Below are 21323 nucleotides of genomic sequence, written 5' to 3'. Positions count from 1 at the left end.
ATATCGTTTGTGCAGGCTCCACAGGTGTCCAAGAGTCTATTTGGGGCCTAAAATTTAGAAATTTAAGAAGTAAACAAATTCTTGAGAGATCGTGCATTTTCAACAGCTCGAGTCAGTCAAAATCATCAAAATCGGACATTTTTTGTATTCTACATATCGTTTGCGCAATCTTAACAGATGACTAAGAGTCTATTTTGAGTCTCAAATTTTGAATTTGAAGAGATGAAAAAAATCTTGAAAACTTGTGCATTTTCACCAGCTCTGGGATGGTCAAAGTCGGACTTTTCTCCCCCATATCGTTTGTGGAGGTTCCAACAGATGTCCAAGAGTCTATTTTGGGCCTAAAATTTTGAATTGTAAGAAGTTAACACATTCTTGGGAAGTCGTGCATATTCACCAGCCCCGGGTCGGTCAAAATCGGACTTTTTCCCCACATTGTTTGTGCATGTTCCAGATATGTCCAAGAGTTTATTTTTGGCCTTAAATTTTGAATTTTAAGAAGTCACAAAATTCTTGAGAAATCGTGCATTTTCACCAGCCCGAGTCTGTCAAAATCATCTGATATGTTGAAACATGACATTTCACCTTTCTGGTACTAATTTTGATTGATACATTCGGTTGGATCAAAAATGTAAACACAAATGAAATCCTTTCAATGTAGTTTATTAATTGAAACAAAATTGTTGACATGATGCCTACTTGCATAAATACATAAATGTATCACCAGGGATTTTGCGCAATTTCTCTATATATTTGTAAGAGTGTATATTTTGCAACTTACCATTTTAATGTCTTCATAATATTACAAGTAAGCTGGTAACACCAAACACTGTGGGACACAATCTTAAAATATGTAATTAATCCATTATTCCACAGAATTCAGCCTCATTTGGCTACATCCCAGTTTGCCTACAAAGTCAATATGGACACCTCTACAGAGAGAAAGAGTATAACACTTTCTTGTGTGATAATCAAAATGACCAAAACCAGTGTAGGATATATACTGAACAACAAAAGATTGAATGCAAAGTTATGTTTTTTTTACCAAATCTGAAACAATTTCGGTTTGCAACAGATAAAAGACTCCTGTAAGTGTTCAAATGGTTTAATTTGCGATATTGACTTCAGAAAATGCGTGATTTCATAAAAAAAAACCATGAACACGCCAAAATGTCGATTTACAAATCAGTAGCGTGTGTGTCCACCTCTGGTTGCGATGCAAGCAACACATCTTCATCTCATGGAATGGACCAGGCGTCGCACAAAGTCCTTTGGGATATCCGTCCATATCTGCTGGAGCATGTTTCGATGTTCCTGGAGTGTCTGTGGAACACATGGTTGACGTCGAAGGCGCCGATCCATCTCATCCCACATGTGCTCGATTGGTGAGAGATCAGGGGAGCGAGCCGGCCAGGGAATGACATTCACATTGTTTTGTTGAAGAGAATCCTGAACAAGTCGAGCAATAGTGGCCGAGCGTTGTCATATTGAAATATAATGCCTGGGCTATGACGACGCGAAAACGGTAGAACAACAGGGCCGATGATCTCATCGCGGTAGCGCTGTCCATTGAGATTTCCCTCTACCACTATCAAACGGGTCCTCTGTCTTGCTGTAATCCCATCCCCATACCATAACACTGCCGCCCCCGAACCGATCTTCTTCCATGACACAATGATTGACGTAGTGTTCACCTTGACGTCGGTACACTCGAATCCGTCCATCGCTTTGGCTGAGGTGAAAATGAGACTCGTCAGTGAATAGAACTTGCCCTCACTGCATGTCCGTCCAGCGTAGACGCTGTCTGCACCACTGTAGACGTGCTTGACCGTGGTTTCCTGTCAAAATGGGACGTCTGGCGGGTCTTCTGGCGACAATCCCTGCACATCTGAGGCGACGATGTACGGTTTGTGACAATATTCATCGAAGGCCAGGGATGCTTCTTGCAGTCACTGTTGCTGGCTGGAATCGATTTTGGGTGTTGTTCGGATCCAGTTGTCTGTCGATTATTGATTACACATGGCCTGCCACTCCGAGGATGGTCTCTGACTGCATTCGTCTGTTGCCAACGATGCCATAAACACCAAATGGTGTTCTTGTGGACGTTAAATTGTCTTGCAACATCACTTTGACTCCATCCTGCTTCGTGCATACCAATGGCTCGCAGACGCTCATTTTCGGACAGGCGTGGCATTTCGTAATGTTGAATAATTGCGTAATTTTGTTGTTTTTCGGGGTGGTTGTTGTCAGCACGATGCCAAACAAAGCATATGGAATCCTGTTAAAGCACATGTTTTTATACCCATTCTTGGGTAGTGAAATGCATGGGGCTTGCATAAAAGTCAACTTTTGAAAGGAATGCATGCTTTTCTGTAGCAGTTGCATTTTTGTGACTTGATTCCATACATGTACTACAATATTGAAAACCAAACTTTTCTTGTTTGAAAAATACACTAAAATATTGGTGTCACAGGAACTTTTGTTGTTGAGTATCTATATTTAATTTGAAAATATTTTGAATTATGCCATGCAATTACTAAAAATGTACATTAATTGATATCAATTACTGTTTTATAAGCTTAATATAACTCTGTTGTAGTCAGTGACCTGAAGAACATGTTATGTGAAAATGACAAAAGTATGTTCAACAGCTTTAGAAGAAGAGTTTTTAGTTCTGTGCTAACAGAAGGATTGACATCAGCCAAGACGCAAAATATAATCTCACACTGACTTTGTCAAAGCAGACGTTGGGGCCTACTCAATGTGTACATTAAACATTTAACACAATACTCACTATCTACTTTATGAAATAACACTGTTTGAAAATAATGAAATACTCATAAAACTATAACAAAAGCTATCTAATAGAAAAGAAACAACTCTTTGCAAGCAAACTATAGAGTAAAGATATGCCAAAAGTAACACTCAAAACACAAGACGAAGGGGAGCAGTCATGTCTGTAATATGCTCTTCAAAAAAAGAAGTGCAATACGGATATTTTTGGCCATAAAAACAAAATTAGAGGTGAAAATGAAGAGGTCTAATGTGTCAGAGTATCAGTGACAAATTTCCCGCATCAAAATGATCACAAAATGGACATGCAAACCATTAGTCAGAATTATGTATGATTCGGAAAAACACACAAACAGTACATAAACAAAAGGGCCATGGAGCTGCACACAGTGCACGTGCAGCGGCACTAAGAACAGAATTAAAGTGCACAGTTTTTGATTGCCTGGCATCTGCGTCAATCGAACAGTGACAGTTCAACAACATGCCAAGTTTAACAGAAGTGCAAAGAAAAAATGTCATAGGCTGCTTGCAGGCTGGGGAATACCGATCAGCTGTAGCCAGGATTTTCAATGTAGCGCCCAGCACCATTACAAGGCTTTGGCATCAGTTTTAACAGCATGGGTAAACATGTGATCGGCCAATCCGGGACGACCAAGAGTAACCATCCCCGCCCAAAATCGCTACATCCGACTGCGCCACCAACGTGAAAGGACGACCACAACAACCTTAACCGCATCTCAAATACCCAGACTGCGCGGAATCTCCGACCAGACTGTACAAAACTGTTTAAGAGCAACAGGTCTATGAGCAAGGTGTCCTGTTAGACTCGTCATATTGAGTCGACAACATCATCAACAACACAGGGTATGGCCTCAACAGCGATGGAGAGATGTCTGGTTCAGCGATAAATCAAGATTTCTCATCCGTCGAGGGGATGGAAGAGCATGGGTCTACAGACATCGGAGAGAACGTTCTGCCAGAAACTGCATACTGGGAGTGGACAGGTATGGTTCGGGTAGCGTTATGATGTTGGCGGCTATCTCTCATCATGGCAGGACAGGTTTGGTCCATATCCAGGGCAATCTTACGCCTCAACGATACATCAACAAAATTCTCCTACCACACTTCCTCCCAATTGCAGCCAACGGTAACAGTGTATTCCAACAGGACAACGATCGAGTGCATACAGCACGGATCAGAAGAGCCTGTCTACACAACAACAATGTTAATATTCTCCCCTTACCCTCCCTGGATTTGAACTCGATAGAGCATCTGTGGGATGAATTGGTTACACTGCTATGCCGACATCAACCACAACTTTGCATCTTCCCGAGGCAAGGGAGTTAACTGATGGTAAAAGTCCAGTTTCAAACCTTGCCGAACTAGGATTAAATTCCTGGGCTTGATCGTAGTGTAGCGTAGTGGTTATTATGAGTTATGTCCCTTTTTAGCCTCTCCTATGGACCAATCAGATTCCACCTCTCGTATCACTTGCATTTGTTTCACACAAAATGGTGGCGCCAAGTCAAGACGATCTGATCGATAATCAAGATCTATATTGTGATAACACGGGTCTTATATCGCGAAGTGCATCAAATCACGTGAGCCCCTTGATTAAAAACATGGAAAGACTTGGAAAATATCAGTTGACAACGAGTTGGCGGTGCACATGCTTTGCAAATCCTGCAATCAACTGAAATCTGCATGATAGTTTACTAACTGGATTTCCATTTCGATGTGCGATTTTGACTGGACTATGCATAGACTCGTTTGTCCAGCCAAAATGTAACTCCATAATACCAGCCACGTTTGGCAAGGGTTGAAACTGGGCTTCTATAGTCAGTTAACTCCCTTTCCTCTGGAAGATGGGACGTTGCAGCAGTTTGTTTTTGCGTTGAAGGCCGAGTGGGCTACCATTCCCTTGAATGTGATGCATACTCGTTTCTTCAATGGGCGGGGCGGTCAAGTAGCCTAATGGTTAAAGCGTTCGCTCGTCACACCGAAGACCAGGGTTCGATTCCCGACATGGGTACAATGTGTGAAGCCCATTTCTGGTGTCCCCCGCCGTGATATTGCTTGAATATTGCTAAAAGCCGCGTAAAACCATACTCACTCACTCTTCCATGGGCAGGAAATGTCAGGCCGCTATCGATTCCAACGGGGGACATACGCGTTATTGACGGTAGCTGACCTTCACCTTGGAGTTTTCCTATGTACCGATAACTGAGATAACTGCAATCACCAAGTGTTCTCTCCACAACATTTTGGCTCATTACCTTGTACGGTTCCTCGTATAAATGTATTTTCCTACCTCACACAAATCTGACTTCGCATTTCCTTTTTTAAAGAGTATACGTAATCTTTGGTTTTGACATTAAGACATCAAGGGAAAAAGAAAAACTATGTGAAGTTTGCATGACAGGTGCTTCTGATGACAAAAATAGAAAAACATGTGATTCTGATTTGAAAGGTACTCTTTTTATTTTGTGTGTGCTAATTTGAAACACCAACACAAAGGTGTTGTGTTCCAATGTTAAATTAAAGAGTCAGTTTGAGGGAAAATAATATCCCAAATTATTATGTTACATGGACCACTGATTCTTTCTTAGTAAACTCAACATGTTCTCAAATCAACAGGAAAATCATTCAAGCAAGAAACATCAAACAATATCATTGTTTCATTGTTAATAGCAGAGAATACTACCTCAAATACATCATAGCTATAAATCCTGTATTTCAGCTGTCTATAAAATATTCAGATTTTCAAAAGTCCCATTCACTGTCAACTATCCATGTCCAGTTGAGATACAAAAAGTATCTCCCTTCCTAAACATCTGAGGATGCAGGAGGCAAAAAATAAAAAATCTTACATCTTGATGCTGAGATCCGTGGGATTACTCCTGATGTTATAGAGTTAGCATTCTCTGAATTATTAACAATGATAAACTATTGTTTAATAATTCTTATGAATTCAAAACCTCAATTACATCATAGTCAGAATATACCATAAGGACCTATGGCCTCTGACAACTAGTAATACTCTGGAGAACAGTCTACTGCATTTTGAGACAAGAAAACTAAATACAAATTTTAAGTGAAATTGAAGCACACGACCAGGACAGAGATGTCACTCAGGCAATTCCAGGCCTCTTTGAGTCCATGGATCGTGTTATGTCTGTGAGGTCCCAGAGGTGTGAACTTTGAATTCCAGTCCTCTGCATGTGTGAGGGCTGAGACTAGAAGAGCATGGAGCTCTGATACTCCAGCTGCTGTGTTCATGGCAGGTAGAATGCTGTTTCCATGGTCTATTGCAACAATGTAACTTATTGCAAAGGTTCATACAGTTCTTCTAAAAGAGCAAAATGACAGGATCCATTTTTGGAATGTCCATGGAGTCTTGACATCCTCCAAAAGAAAGAGACAAGAGTCCGTTGAGGATGGGATGATCTCCTATAGGTAGTCCATTGTGTTGGAGAACTGAGGTGAGAGAAGACCTGTATGCCTCAATGTAGATTTTGGACAAAAATTATCACTGGTTGAGACTCTGTGGGCTGCCGAACATAAGGACTGTAACCAAGTTAATATGCTCAACATTTACATATAGTGAGTGATTCTTCCTGCATTTAACAATGCTATCACGAAGACAATGTATCACACTGACCAGGATCTGTCTGAATACCCAAAAAAGGTGGGAAGACTTGATATATCCCTCTCAGAAACCAGTTCTGTAAGTCCCAATATTGGGAATGTGTTGATTGAATGAAAACAAAGCAACAACTATAAGGAGACTTGACATGGACATGATATGGTTCTTAAGCCGTGGTGACATTATCTACCATGGTGTCTCTCTGCTACATTTCACCTGGCCATGACACTTGCTCCCCCTCAAGACCTCAGGGGGAAGCTTTTTCAGCCTGCATGTGTGATGGTGACAGTACTTAGATCAGCATATCCAGCAGGACAAGTGAAGCTTTGCAGTGATCTTAAATTGTCCACACATCTGACAAAGGAGACACCATCTGAGGCCCACAACATGTTAGCACATAGTAACAATGTGTATAAGGTAAATATATATTAATCCTCTTCATGTGTAGCGTAGGATAATAACTATCTAGTCTTATTAGAATATGTTACATTGAAGATACAACTATGGTATGACAACTTCCAAACTAATGTGCTATGACAGCTCAGGAAAATGTTTACCCGGTAGTTCTTGACGCTAGCACACACAGAATAGAAGTGAGATTTTTCTACCTCACACATGCGCATGAGGCATGGATTACAAGATACTTTTACTGATGATGAATAGTTGAGAGTGAAGGAGCCCTGTGTTTAAAATCTGTCGATTTTATAGTCTAATGATTACTTAAATACAGGATTTCTATCTCAGATATAATATAGTTTTTGTCTTTGTAAGAATCAAAATGATTCTTGCTTTAAATTTAAGACAGAAAGAATGATCACAATACTTCATTACTTTATTTCTAACGGTACAAAACATAATTTATGATGTGAATCACTATTAATTATTCAGTGTCTTTCAAAAAATGGCACCTGATCGGACACAAATATGACAATATTTCTTGGACGGTATGTACTGTAGTCATCGGTAATCTTCCAAATGGTCAGGGACAATCTTCTTGTTCTCCTACCATCTGTCAGCATGACCAACTTTGTTCCTGGGAAACAAACAAATGACAATTATCAATAAAATTACTTTTCTTTGGATTGATTTGCTTCTGGCTCTGCTGCACTCAGCAATATTCCAGCTATATGATGGCTTTCTGTAAATAATTGATGAAGGAGCAGACCGTCGTTGGTGTACAACACGCAGTCACAGAGCCATTTAGTGACCAACCATTTGATATTCAGGGGGGTTTTGGGATTTTGTATCAAGATATTTTTTCAGTTACAGCTACCGGTACACCCAATGGGATGCTGTACAGCATGAAGTTGAGCAGTACTGTCAGCACTTTTACAGTGATAACACTTGTACCACTGAACATCCATCTGATAATAAGACAGAAAGTACAACTCAATGAGTACAGTGCTTTATCTGCTGCTCCATATCCGCTAGTACATATGCTTCGAATCAGTGGAGTACCGTAGACTGTGCATCAGCTCATATTGAGTACAGTTCCTTTTTGGCCAATATCTCCCTTACTATTTGGTGTAAAAGTAAGAACTTATTAACATGACTTGGTCATTATATGACTATTTTAGAAAGCTAATTGAATGTTTGATAAGTGTATATTTTGGATGCCTATTTCACCAACATATGCATTTTTTGTGCTTTTCTCTGCTTAAAACGTAAATTCATCAACATATATGGTAAATTATTACCTTAAACTTATGTATATAAAAATATATTAATATAATTAAAATCATTATCATTAATGCACTATTACTCACCAAATCTATAAGTGATACATCCATAAGAAGTTTTAACATTCAATGTGGTTAAAATGCAACAGTCAAAATATAAGATAACACACAAAAAACCCTGGAGTATATACTACTGACAAAAAGTAAAGGAACTAATGATTTAGGTGTAGCTGTCGTTGAGGTGTTCATTCATGATACTGAGGAATTGCATTTGAACGCAACATCTAATCACAACAAAATTTCACATCATACATGAACAGCACTGATGCAAATGCACACAGAAGTCAAAGTACATGTATGTGTGCCTATATGGGAACTTACAATCACAATGCAATTAAGCTGAGCAAACTCTTAAAAATGCCTCCGAGACAGTATCTCGAGGAACAGACAAAATGGCAAATTGTGGGTACGGTGAGTGGGATCCCAGGGGGGAGGGGAGGGGGGAGGACGTCAAAATCCAAAGTTGGCCGAATATTTGGCAAATGAAAAAATGTAATTTCTCAAGTGTGAGACAAGTGCCCCAAAACTGGTGGGGTTGCAGTGAGACCTGGGCTTGGCAGGTCCATAAAAAAGACACCAAGACAAGATTGTCTCATTATACTAATTCCACTATGCAATAGATTAAAATCTGCTTCTGTCATCAAATGAGTCTTCTGCACAACAACAGGAAGGAGAATTTCAACATCTACAGTTATCGAACAATAGTAATCATTGTTAATAATTCTAAGAATACTACCTCCATTACACCTCTGCTATAAATCCTGTATTTTGGCTTAAATCACACTAACAAAAATTTTCCGATTTTCAGCTGACGTCCTCTTCACGGTCAATCACACAATTAGCTGTCGCCATGTAGTCTTGTAACTACCCAAGTCATAATATCACTTTTTTCCCCCTCATTTACTACTAAGGTAGATGAAATGGGGAAGTGGGTAGGAGTACTTTGGATGTAATAGAGGTAGTATTCTTATAACTATTAACAAAGATAACTATTGTACGATAATTGTTAAACTTCCACCTCTATTAGACTATCATCTTGATAGTCTTGTTGAATCGATTCTCTGGTGGGCATAGATTTCCTCTGTGTAAGTGGAATCTTGCTCCGATGTATATGATGTCTTGAACTGGAGTAGTCTTGGACTTGGGAGGATTGACTAGGAAGCCTAGGTAGGTCATAAGTTGGACCAAGAATATCATGTTTTGATGTAGTTGAGGTTTTTCTTGGTCTGCCGCTAGGAAATCGTCCAGGTAACCATGGATTTGAACTAACTGGATGTGAGCGAATTTGATGACTGGTGCTGTAATCCTGGTGAATAGTCAAGGGGCTATTGCTATCCTGAATGGTAGGACTTCGAATTTGTAGCGTCGGCCATTGATTGTGAGGCGTAGATACTTCCGTGAGGATGGGTGTATAGGGACGTGAAGATAAGCATCTTGTAGGTCTAGGCTGATAAGCCAGTCTCCTTTCTTCAACTTTGACCTTATCTTCCGTATGGACTCCACCTGGAATATTGGTGGAGGTACCAGATATCTCTTGTTGAGGATCCAGAGAGACCGGAGAGTAAAAACCCTTGGTGTTGTTGGTCTCTGTTAGTCTCCAAATAGCTCGCATCTTTAGTAGCTTCCTGACAGCCAAATCTGCAGCTGCTAACTTGGCTCCGACTGGGTGAAATCTGCATCCCACAGCGTTTGTCTTCAGGATTGGGTGTTTCCTGAAATGTAGCTTGTACCCATGAGCCACGACGACTAAAATCAAGTGGTCCAACGTAACTTCCTTTCAATTTAATGCGTATGACAGAATGCGCCCTCCCGCTGGTCCCAGAATCTGCATTATGTTGAAAAACTGCATATATCGCAGTCCATAGATATAACCCGGTCAAAAGGGTCTATAACATCGCAGGGGGTCAGAACTTGCATTCGCCTCAGCCTCAGGGTGTTCCACAGTTATTATATCCACGTTTCTTGTTACATGGTTGGCGAAAAGATTCCTGGGAAGGTTGTTGTTTGTCGTACATCCGCCCCATTTGGTATGAATCCTTCCCAGAGGGAACTTCTTCTCAGGAGGCTGTTTGGATGATGATTTGTAGTCCAAGGGATGCTTCTGTGAATGGGATGAATTATGAGCTTTAGCAGCTAAGTTGATAGTTCAAGTTTGGAATCGTCCTGCAGTGTCTTGTTTAACTTCGTCTATCAAGTGTCCCAATTTCCATTGACTGTTGTGGTAGCTGATATCATGAACCTCTTGGTTTGGTTGGACACGGCTCTGGATCGGATCTGGGGTAAAAAGTTGTTGACCCTGTAGCCTTAGGAGAGAGCCTTAGAAGTCCAGACTTGGGAGGAGAGTAAGTCTTCTTGCATCCTCACAATCGAATCTAGGAGGCTATGTATGAGTCCAAATAGTCCAAATAGTCATGGGCGTGTCTGCCGTTATTCCTTCATAGGATGGTTGAAAAGGTGGAGTGATGTGTCTGATTACTGCGACAAACCGATTAATATAAGCTCCAATATCCATAGAATATCTGGAAACCGATGTCAGATCCTTAAATCGCGAAGAAACTATCAGCCAACTGGTCAACAACCTTACAAGCGTAATTGGGCCAAAGTAATGCCTGATGAATGTGTTGAGATGATGTAGGAGCATGACATCCCCCATAATTCCGGCATCTGGGGTAGCAAATTTTCTGTCACAGGCGGCTGCAGAACAGGTATAAGATGGTAGTGTTCTTCAATTAATTCCACAAAGGTGTAACCTTAGGTGTAGTCACGATGGGGTGAGTTATTAGCCTGATCCTCAAATCTCTCTGTCTCTGCTCTGAGTGACCTTGGGTAGCTCCTGTAGGGGAGGTTGGATAATCATAGAACTCCGCGTCTACCCCGTGGGGATCGTCGTCATCAGGTGTTCATGATTCCGGTATAATCTGCCGCCATGTGGCCTGTGATCCGTGGGTAATGGTAGACGTGCTGGGCTGTCCTCTCGGTCGACTGGCTGTTAGTGTGATTGAAGCCAAAATCCAGGATATATGGCAGAGATGTAATAGAGGTAGGGATTTCGTAAGAATTATGAACCGTCTCTATGCAGCCCGTCTGAAAATTGCAAGGCATTATGTGAAGGGTATAACCCTATCACCATACCATAGATGGCTAACATTGGGCTTCCGATTTACAAATGACAGTAAACGTTGTTGGCGATGTTGACCCATATGGGGTCTGTAGTGTCATGGTGTGTGGTGGTATTAGACATGGCATGCGAACTGATATTATTATTCTGAATGGACATATGTTGATGAAATTGTGTTTTACTAGAATTATCAGCAGGAAGTTTGAACTCCCAGATGACAATACCAGACCACATCATGCCCATGTGGTCACCGATGTCCCTGACCTGTACCCAACAGAGCATCTGTGGGATGTTCTCAGGCATTGTTCTCTGTATGCTTATCATCAATACATCTTCACTATCATTTCATTAGTTCCCTTATTTTTGCCAGTAAAATATATGCTGCGCACTACTCCAAACTACTTTGTACAAACTTGCATTACATCTTGAACAAAACTGTCCGAGTAGTGACCATAAATACCATTTTGAAATAGCAATTGAAAATTTAATCAGATCCTATTGAAGAAATTGGGATGGGATCATTTATGCAAACAAGCCTGTGAATTTGATTTCAGGTCAAGGTGCCTTGAACAAACTAAATATTATATGAGGTATCTTACCCTTGAAGTTTCAGGCATCAGGTTTTTGAGAAGATTTCTTATAATTTTTAAAATCAAAGATAGCTACACGGAATTAAGCCATTATATTATTGAAAAATTGCAATTTTGATGCCTTAAACAATCTGAACCCCTTTACAGTAACAAAAATCCACATACATTTTCTGCTTAATCCACCAAGCTATTTTGAAGATATAAGTTGTAAATATAAAAACGTTTATAGACCCAGACAACAGATGACGGTGACATAGGTATCTCATATGTCTTTTCAGACCCCATAGCTGGAATTCATATAAGTTTCAGCTCCGTAGGCCTTGCAGTTTGAGAGTAGATGTCGAAAATGTAGACAAATATGAGTGAGCAAAGGTCAAAGGTCACTGTTTGATCAAAAATTGAAACTGTTAAAAATATATTATGTTATTCCACATTGCTCATTCTTGCTGCATATCAAATTTCACGATGATACATGCAGAAATGTCTGAGTAATGTTTAAATTTGAATATAGCTGCAGTGGAGAGTATGCAAAAAACTTTCTTAATTATAACAATAATTCATATTTAAGAATTAATCCTTGTCATTTGATCATGGCTATTTAAGCCTTTGTAGAGCACCAGTGAACAACATCGATCTTATAACACCATGCAGTTTCTTTATGGTCAGAAGGAAGTACAAAAAGATGGATTGTAATACATAACATTCCCTGACTAAAACTGAAACGAACAAGGATTGTGATGGCATGAAAGCGTCCTCTTCCTCTAACCTGGGAAAGTAATAATGATGTAATCAATTACATAGATAACAATTAAAGGAAACTGACTAATATAAGACAGCTGGTAACATAACTCAATAAAAAACAAACTTTACCAAGTTTGCTTGTGGGGAACTTGACAAGTTAACGTCAGTTGAGGTTAAATTCATAAATGCACGAGTACAAGTTGTGGCATGGAAAACAAAAATATGTACCCCGGTATGACACAGATACATCCGACTGCTACTGTTGAAATCAATGTTTATTTACTATCTTTGTTATTTCATACATCTATTGCTTCAACTTGATGACTTTAATAGAAAATAAAAAATAAAAAGCTTCCCTCCCCTACTTTTAGAAAAAAAAGGCAGATGATAGTCCAGTAATTAATTTATTATGGCCTAAGTCATATTAGTTAAAGGTCAAGTTTTTATTGCCATATCCCATTCAACCCTCCTGTGACAGGTTGTTTGGGGTACCAGGGTACGCTAAGATGTACCTAGGATAACGCTGCTTGCATTGTACTGTGCCTGAAGGGTGTCCAGCCTCGCCATAAGAAGTTTCTTGCTCTGGTGCATCTGTGCCTGAAGGAATCAAGCTAGGGATATCTGGTATGATGACTGCAATATTGTCACTTTCAGAAGACCTCTGATTTCATTCTTGGTTTTGTTTGTTTGTTTGTTTGTTGTCTAATGCCGCTCTCAGCAATATTCTAGCTATATGATGGCGGTCTGCATATCATTGAGTCTGGACCAGACAATCCAGTGATTGACTTCATGGGCATCGATCCATGAATTAGGGATCGATGACATGCATCAACCAAGTTACCGAGCCTGACCCCCTGCCTATCAAGAAAAGTTGGGTTAACCTGGTAACAGTCTGTTGTTCGGACATTGCAGACGTTGGATCTTAACTGTTATTGGGTGAATTTCTGAATTTAGATGCCTTCATCGAAACCGCTGTAACCATGTACATATCTTGTACATGAGTCTTATCTTTGTCAGACTTTCCCCGGGACTCGTTGTTATTGTTTTTTCCCCGTGAGTACCCGGATGATACGCAACGCAACTGAGCGTGACAAGAGACTGGGCTACCATCTGCAAGGACAGCCAAAAAACTTGGAGGCAATATTTGTTTTACTCATTTTTGAACACTGATTGGTTGACCGCGGTCTAAAAAGATTTCGACAAGGGCACGTGTTAATTAATTTCTTCAGCCTAAACAAACAGACGAAAAGAATGGCAGAGCTCATCAGATGTCGTCATTTGGAAATACCCGATTGTTATAGTTTAATAATAAAAAAAAGTATCCATGCAGTGAAAGCATTTTCGGATTTCGAATTGCGTCGATAATACGATTGCTACTCCCTTGTTGTCATCCACGTTTTCTGGTATAACCTTACACTTGTGTATTTGCATGTCGCCATTCACTTGATGCTCAGTTAATGAATTTATTACAGGTATAATTAGTGGTAGCACCACTCAGAATACCGGACAAAGGTTCCAATATGGCATTTATTGTTGACAGCTATGTGAAAAACCTGAAACAATCTAAGTGATCAGTTGAGAAACGAACATGGGTTATAATATCCCGAAACGATATATATATTTTAAAATATTTGATTGTTACAGAGACACGTGACATCGAATAAGTTTCTTTGTACAGCTGCAGACGTGTGGGATATTGTTCCTTTGTGTGGATATTCACAGATACATTCCTCGAACAAGGAAGCTGCCTAAAATTATACACATAAATTTGGTTGGTTGTAATTATGATATTTGCATTTTGTTTTCCTTCATTTGCTGTAGCATTGGAGATTCATTCTTGTTCCTCTACGTCTTGGTTGGGAAATTCTTCAATGCGCGATAGACGTTGTTTTAACAAGTCTTTTCCTTTGTAAGCGTGTATATATTAGTCAATTTGTAAAATGTGATTCTCTCAGGCAATTTATAAAATGTGTAAATATTTCAGTCATTTTGACTGAAAAACTGTCCATTTCTTTAACAGATTGACTAAAATTGATAAAGACGATCAAAAGGGCCTGAAAACATCACAATAGATTATTATGTAGGACTAGAAAACAAACAAAATAGAAATGTACTTTAAATCGTAACATTTTCAGTCTCTTGGTGATGATATTAAACATAAAAATGTTTGGAATTCGTTGTCATAATTATACAGATGGACATATTTTTCAGTAAATTTGTAAAATAACTGAATATTCAGGTGTTTAATAAATTTCCTAAGTGAAAATTTTGCACATTTTGACTGTAAAAATATAAACACGATAAAATAAGCAATGCTCAGGAGAGATATTGACTTTTTTACTAATTTGTGTTGCAAGTCGAAATAGTGTTAACGAAAATCGCACAATTACCAAGCAAGTGACATATCAAACTTTGTCACCATTACCGATGCTACCCACAAAGATACTCGTAGCTACATTTCCTTATCATTTCCAACACCGTATTTCATTTTGTTGAATCAATGTGACCATACGCCCTTATACATGTACTATCAATAAAAGTGACAAATGCGCTTACGAATTGCGCAGAACAGGTCGCGAACTAGTGTACGTTTCTGCTATATCATCCGGGTACTCAAGGGAAAAAACAATAACAAAGGCAACAACCAGTCCGGGAGAATTGCTTTAGATCAGTGCCCCTTTAAGTAGTCCAAATCACCCACAGATACATCACATGAGTCGATAAGAAGACTGCCATGAATCTTTCATTTGCTGCTTGAGGAATGGTTAAGTTGTTGATGAAGTAACTGCTTGAGAATGAGTTGTCTATCAATCACCGGGAGATTTTCACCCACTGCTTGATCCCTTTGAGAAGCACTTCTCAAGCAGAAAGTCCACCTTTTCTGATCCTTGAATGCAAGTTTGCAGTTGCAATAGTGAGGCCCTCTGGGTTCAAATAAAGACACTCCAGGCTGAGCTCTTCAATGGCCTTTTCAGCCACAGGATTCTAGTAACGTTTTGGAGGAGCCTAGTTCCAAACATACACCATGCTTTGGCAAATCCTGGAGCGGGATCAACTCTGATAACGCAACCAGTTTGAGCCCAACTGTCATGTCTGCTGTAAACATGAGAATGCTGTCAACATTTCTTAAGTCTTCATGTTTTTCACTAGGTATGTGACAAGACTGAACGAAGGATGAAACTGTCTCTCGAAGCACAAAGACTAACTGTCCATAACAATCATTTACATCTGCAGTAAAATTTGAACATTTGGTGTCAGAAAAGTGATACGTTTGATAGACATACAGTGATGGCAAGCCTCTGAAGTCAATAATGCAGCCTTATCACTGTCCAAAGCATAGAAAAATCTGTTTCAGTTCATGACAATATGGATGATTATAACAAATGTGTATTGTTGTAAAGATTCCATCAAGTTCTGCTCTTGATATTGATATTTTGCATTGTTAGATATGATGTACATTGATCTATGCCAGAAAATGTTTGTTTGAACATTCTTTACATAAGAAATTGATACGTCTATAGTGTCGTATTCGATATTTCTTTCCTTTAGACAGGAGTTAAAAGATCAAATGTAACTACAACATGTACATATTTCTTTGGAGTGTAATAGTCAATATTGTAATTTCATGTAAACAGGTTTATTTTAAAAATAAAACTGAAGATATCACTTCAACAAAATGGATAATATTTTTCGTTAAAATAAATGCATACCTATTCAGAAGAATTGTCTTGGTCTTGGAATTGTCTAGTCACAAACAATTTATGAACCATTCCTCTCGTTTTGTATTACATAATCAATTGGTTCATATTGTGACATTAAACTGTTTACTTTATTTCTCAAAGAACTGTAAAAAGTATAAATTATATGAAATGTGACATGTACCCCATTGGTCAAACCTTATATATATAAGGAACTAAATAATCACATAATAATGAACAAATATTCTTTAGGGTTTTATGATTATGTAAAATTGACGGCAAACAATTCCGTGTCTTGTCCAATTTAGATGCATGATAAACTATCTAATTGTTCGTCTATTCAAGACAGTATTTACATGGTAAAAGCAGTTATTTTATGTTGTGTCAAAAAAGTGTCAAATTCCGTTTTACACATCAAGATATTCCATACCATGAACGAAAATTAGGGGAGATATATATTATTCAAAATACCAATGTCGTCTTTCTCCGACGTTGTCAAAGACATAAAACTAGCAATGACGTCAAATAGAATGGCATAATTTCTTTAGTAATTCATTACATTTGATGAAAAGGCTAATGTTCAATAATAGTGCAACATAAGTGAATTACACTTGCACAATCAGGAGAATGTTGGAATCTAAAGATGAATTTATAGGTTAGATGGGGGCATCCATTTCACTATTACTTCCTTTTATACTAATTAATATTTCATAATTTCTTTCAGGATTTTTTATACCTAAACATACACAGTCTCAATATCGAAATTTGTGTTAGAATAGTTTGGTTCCTTGAACAAAACACCTCGAAATATTTTGTCCTTGCAGGCTATATTTTGTATTGAATGTATAACGTTTAACATAAGCATATAAATCTGTTTGATATACATTTATGTCGTTTAGATATTAGGCAGTATTTTGTTCACTCACAGTTCTGTAAAGCTGCTGAATAAAAATAAACCTTCGCACAGTACTTTTATTTGTATACGATAAAAAGCAGGAAATTAATTTTACTAGAATATAGGAGCATGGTAAAGTGTAAAAAAACAACCCAGTCAAATCAGGGTGAAACATAAAATATCGCCAAAAAACTAAACATATGTATTGAGCTCCACTATTAACTACACATCTACCAAATTTTATTCCATTTTGAAAAAGAATGGCAAAGTGATGGCTATCTATAGGTTTTTTTAATATAGCTGCTGTGACCATAGATAGCCACAACAGCCACATGGAAAATGAGATTTGAACCCTTAAAAAATACTGGGTGGGAACAAGCATGTGAAATTTCAGCTTCATTGATTTGTCCAGCACAGTCAGGGGAAAACATCACCAGATGTCTGACAAGCTGGCCATGACAAAAAACATGCCTTGAAAAATATCAAAACCAAAATCACAAGTTTCAAATAAAAAAACACTTTGAACAAGATCAGGTCACAAGGTCTAAGAGGTCTATCACATGCCTGATGGATAAATGAGTGAGTGTTCTGGCTTTGACTTTACATGTGATTGACATACTTGTCAAATATTTCTCTAATTTTGCAATTTTGTACCTCCTTTGACTTTTATTACCCATGACAGCATTTTCACTGCTGGCACCAACTATATTATGCAACTGACATGTAAAAATTGAAAGTAAGGTAAAGTGAAGTGAAATGGGGTCTCAAACGTCTCATTCAAAATTATTGCACTTATGTAGAGTTGTTGAAAGCAAGGTGGAAATTTGCAATAACACAAGAAAAAGAAACATTATGTTGGGCGGCGTGAGGTCACGTGATAATCAAATATGGGATAATAGTCTCGATCCAAATGTTACAACGCGTACACATGAGCAGACTCATGAATATAACTCATGAATATTAATTAGACCGTTCACTACGTTAACAGATCGTTATTATAACAGAAACAAACGTATGTTTTCCTCGTAAATCTAAAATGATATTATTTGTTATTAATTGTCCGGTGAATTAAACAATTTAAATTGAAACAATTCATAATTCATCATATTATGAATACGTAAACTTGTAATGTGTGTGAATAGTCGTACTAAAATACGCTATTTGAAGGGGGCGTGGCCTAAATGCAAATGTCCGATTGGGATTTTAAATTTTCCGGACCCCTGGTTGGGCCCCACAACGAAATGCACATATACCTAACTTCAACTCAGATAAAGAATTAGTTTGCCGATCTCGTTTTTAAATATGATTGCCATGAGGGCCATGTTTAAAATGTCTAATCTCATTAAAAACCAGATCTTTACTCCAATACAATACCTCTCTGCATGAACATCTGATGATAATTCCATAGCTAGCTAAGATCATTTCAGCATCACTGTTCTTCAGTATTAATGCCTCTTTTAAAAGTATTCCAGTTATATCACAGCGTGTCAGCTTAACTGGGAGGAAAGCCCAAACTGATGAAGGTCCTGGACATTTACCACTTTGGTGAAACAATGGATGGACAACTGGATGGACCACCAGACAACATGCCCTGACATAATTAAGTTCACTTAAAATCTACTTTTCCAACTTCATATACCAAATTTCATTACATTTTGAACATAATGGCCAGAAAAAGATTTATAAATATGGCTGCTGTGGCAAAAATCAAGGTGTCATCATTAGTAGTAACATTAATAAGCATTGATCAAGTCTTACAGACTAGGGCAAATAAATGACATACTTGCCAAACATTGGTCCATCTGTGTCAGAAACACTGAAAGAAGGAATGAGTAAGAAAAAACACACACAATATCCATTTTTAATTAGGGACTGACCACTTGATATTCTGGAGAGGGGCTGGGATTTTATTGGAAAAAAATAAATTGCCCCAAATGCTTGAAAACCCAACTTTTTCAGAATGTATGAAAAATAAAGAAATTGCCTGCCACAAAAATTACATTGTTGCAAAATATTTAATTCTTTATAAATTGAGGCTCATAGTTCGAAATAAAAAAATATATTTGGTTCTGCAGCAGCAGATGAAAACATATCTAATCTCGACAAAAATAATCCCAGGCCCCCACCCAGAATATCAAATGGTAGGTCCCTAAATGTGTCACATCTACTCCAAAACTGGACATGGCACTATAGTTCACCTGTATATGTAGAGGTTACTGAGAACGTGATGTTTACAAAACAAGGAAATGGATCTTGCAAGAATTGCAATGGTGAAATCAAGGTAAAAATTAAAAATTTTGCAAAACAAATGAACATCAAACAATCCATATCATTGTTAATAACTCTAAGAATACTACCTCTATTACATCTCTGTCATAAATCCTGTATTTTGGCTTCAGTCACACTATCTTAAATTTTCAGATTTTCAACAAGCGTTCTCGTCACTGTCAATCACACACAATTAATTTTTCCCAAGTAGCATCGTAACCACCCAAGCTATGACTTATGCAATGGTGGGAACCTCACTTTTTTCCCATATCTAACTTGGTTTGGTTTGGTTTGGTTTGTTGTTTAACGCCGCACTCAGCAATATTCCAGCTATATGACGGCGGTCTGTAAATTATCGAGTGTGGACCAGACAATCCAGTGATTGATATCATGAGCATCGATCAACGCAATCGGGATCGATGACATGCATCAACCAAGTCAGCGAGTCTGACCACCCGATCCCCTTAGTTGCCTCTTACGTCAAGCATATTCGCCTTTTACGGCGAGCATTGGTTGCTGCAGATCTACCCCGGATCTTCACGGGTCCCATATCTAACTTCTAGAGATACCTCTATTACATCCGAAGTACTCCCATCCATCTCCCCAACTACTAGAGGTAGATGAATTGGGGAGGTGGGTGCGAGTACTTCGGATGTAATAGAGGTAGTTTTCTTACGAAATCTCTACCTGTATTACATCTCTGCCAGAATATACCAGAGGCACCTGGCGGGATCTGCCCCTAGTAACTCCCTGTGTAATTGACAGTAATCCTCTTCTGGAAACCATTATTTACTGATTCTGATCCTACTTGAGATAATTTCCTCTGAAATTCCTCCTGAGGACTTGAAAATCAGAAATGTATCAAGAATCAGTCAAATATGTGATACCTTCACTAGAATTACCGTTATATTTGCTGATCTTGTTCGTAATACTGATGTCATTTCTAATCTATTTCTGCTCATTTCTGGATAAATTTGGATTTTTTACACTAATACCAGTGCTCACGTCACTTCCGGTTTGTCACTTTCCACTTACTAGGTAATGACGTCTCTCAAGGTCAAGGTTCTACCAAAAACATCATTTCCTGATTAGAAGGACCTTGTACTGCTATTTCCTCAGCGGACGTCACTTCCAGTTACATTGTCAACTATGATCCACCAGGTGGCAGTTGATACTCAATGTGCTTCTAATCCATAATCCATCCTACACCTAACAGACAGAATAATCAAGGGTGGACGGTCGGCTGGGTTGTCGTGGAGTCCTAACAGGGTCTTAGCTGGGGAGGATGGCCTTACGGTACCCTGCTGGGACCCTAGCGAAGATTTGCCACTGGCTTGGGAGCCGCCGGTTGATGGAGATCATACGGTAAGCCAAATGGCAGGACGGTCAGCATGGAGATCATACGGTAAGCCGAACGGCCGGACGGTCGGCATCGAGTCCGTGCTGTAGCTGTACAGTGTCCTACTGGTTGGCTGGCTGTACGGTTGATCGGTCGGCGACTATACGGTGCCTTAACGGTCGGCTGGCTGGTAGGCTGGGTGGCCGCCGGTTGATGGAGATCATACGGTAAGCCGAATAGCTGGACGGTTGGCATGGAGTCTGTGCTGTAGCTGTACAGTGTCCTACTGGTCGGCTGGGTTGACATGAACGGCTCATGGAGTCCATGTGGCTACCGTACGGTGTCTTAACGGTCGGCTGGCTAGTAGGCTGGGTTGCCGTGGACGGCTGGTCCATGGATATCTTGCGGTGCCCGTTTGGTATAAATTCACAGTAGGTAAAAGCCTATTGTCTTATACCCGGCTGGTTGGACGGCTGGCCTTGCGGCTCAGCTGGCT

The 21323-nt window shown here is 39.1% G+C and overlaps 1 protein-coding gene across 4 annotated transcripts in view; it reads right to left on the bottom strand.

Moving 5' to 3' along the window:
• Window positions 1–1020: 1020 nt before the first annotated feature.
• The window catches only part of LOC139452190 (prominin-1-like), a 508194-nt gene continuing 487891 nt past the window's right edge, over window positions 1021–21323 (bottom strand). For 3 of the 4 annotated variants that reach the window (XM_071233561.1, XM_071233559.1, XM_071233560.1), the window contains 2 exons: window positions 19004–19036; window positions 1021–7472 (listed from right to left, as the gene is read on the bottom strand). In XM_071233561.1, coding sequence (XP_071089662.1) covers window positions 7442–7472; window positions 19004–19036 — 64 coding nt within the window. In that variant the 3' untranslated portion in view covers window positions 1021–7441. Of the gene's footprint in view, window positions 7473–19003; window positions 19037–21323 lie in introns of those variants that run through there. The other variant, XR_011652352.1, reaches the window with a different exon arrangement.

The sequence above is a fragment of the Haliotis cracherodii genome, unplaced genomic scaffold (genome assembly GCF_022045235.1).
Source record: "Haliotis cracherodii isolate W230 unplaced genomic scaffold, xgHalCrac1.p SCAF_9, whole genome shotgun sequence".
NCBI lineage: Eukaryota > Metazoa > Mollusca > Gastropoda > Lepetellida > Haliotidae > Haliotis > Haliotis cracherodii.
The sequence above is the reverse complement of the archived record's forward strand: the minus strand, read 5'-3'. Positions and strand labels throughout refer to the sequence as shown.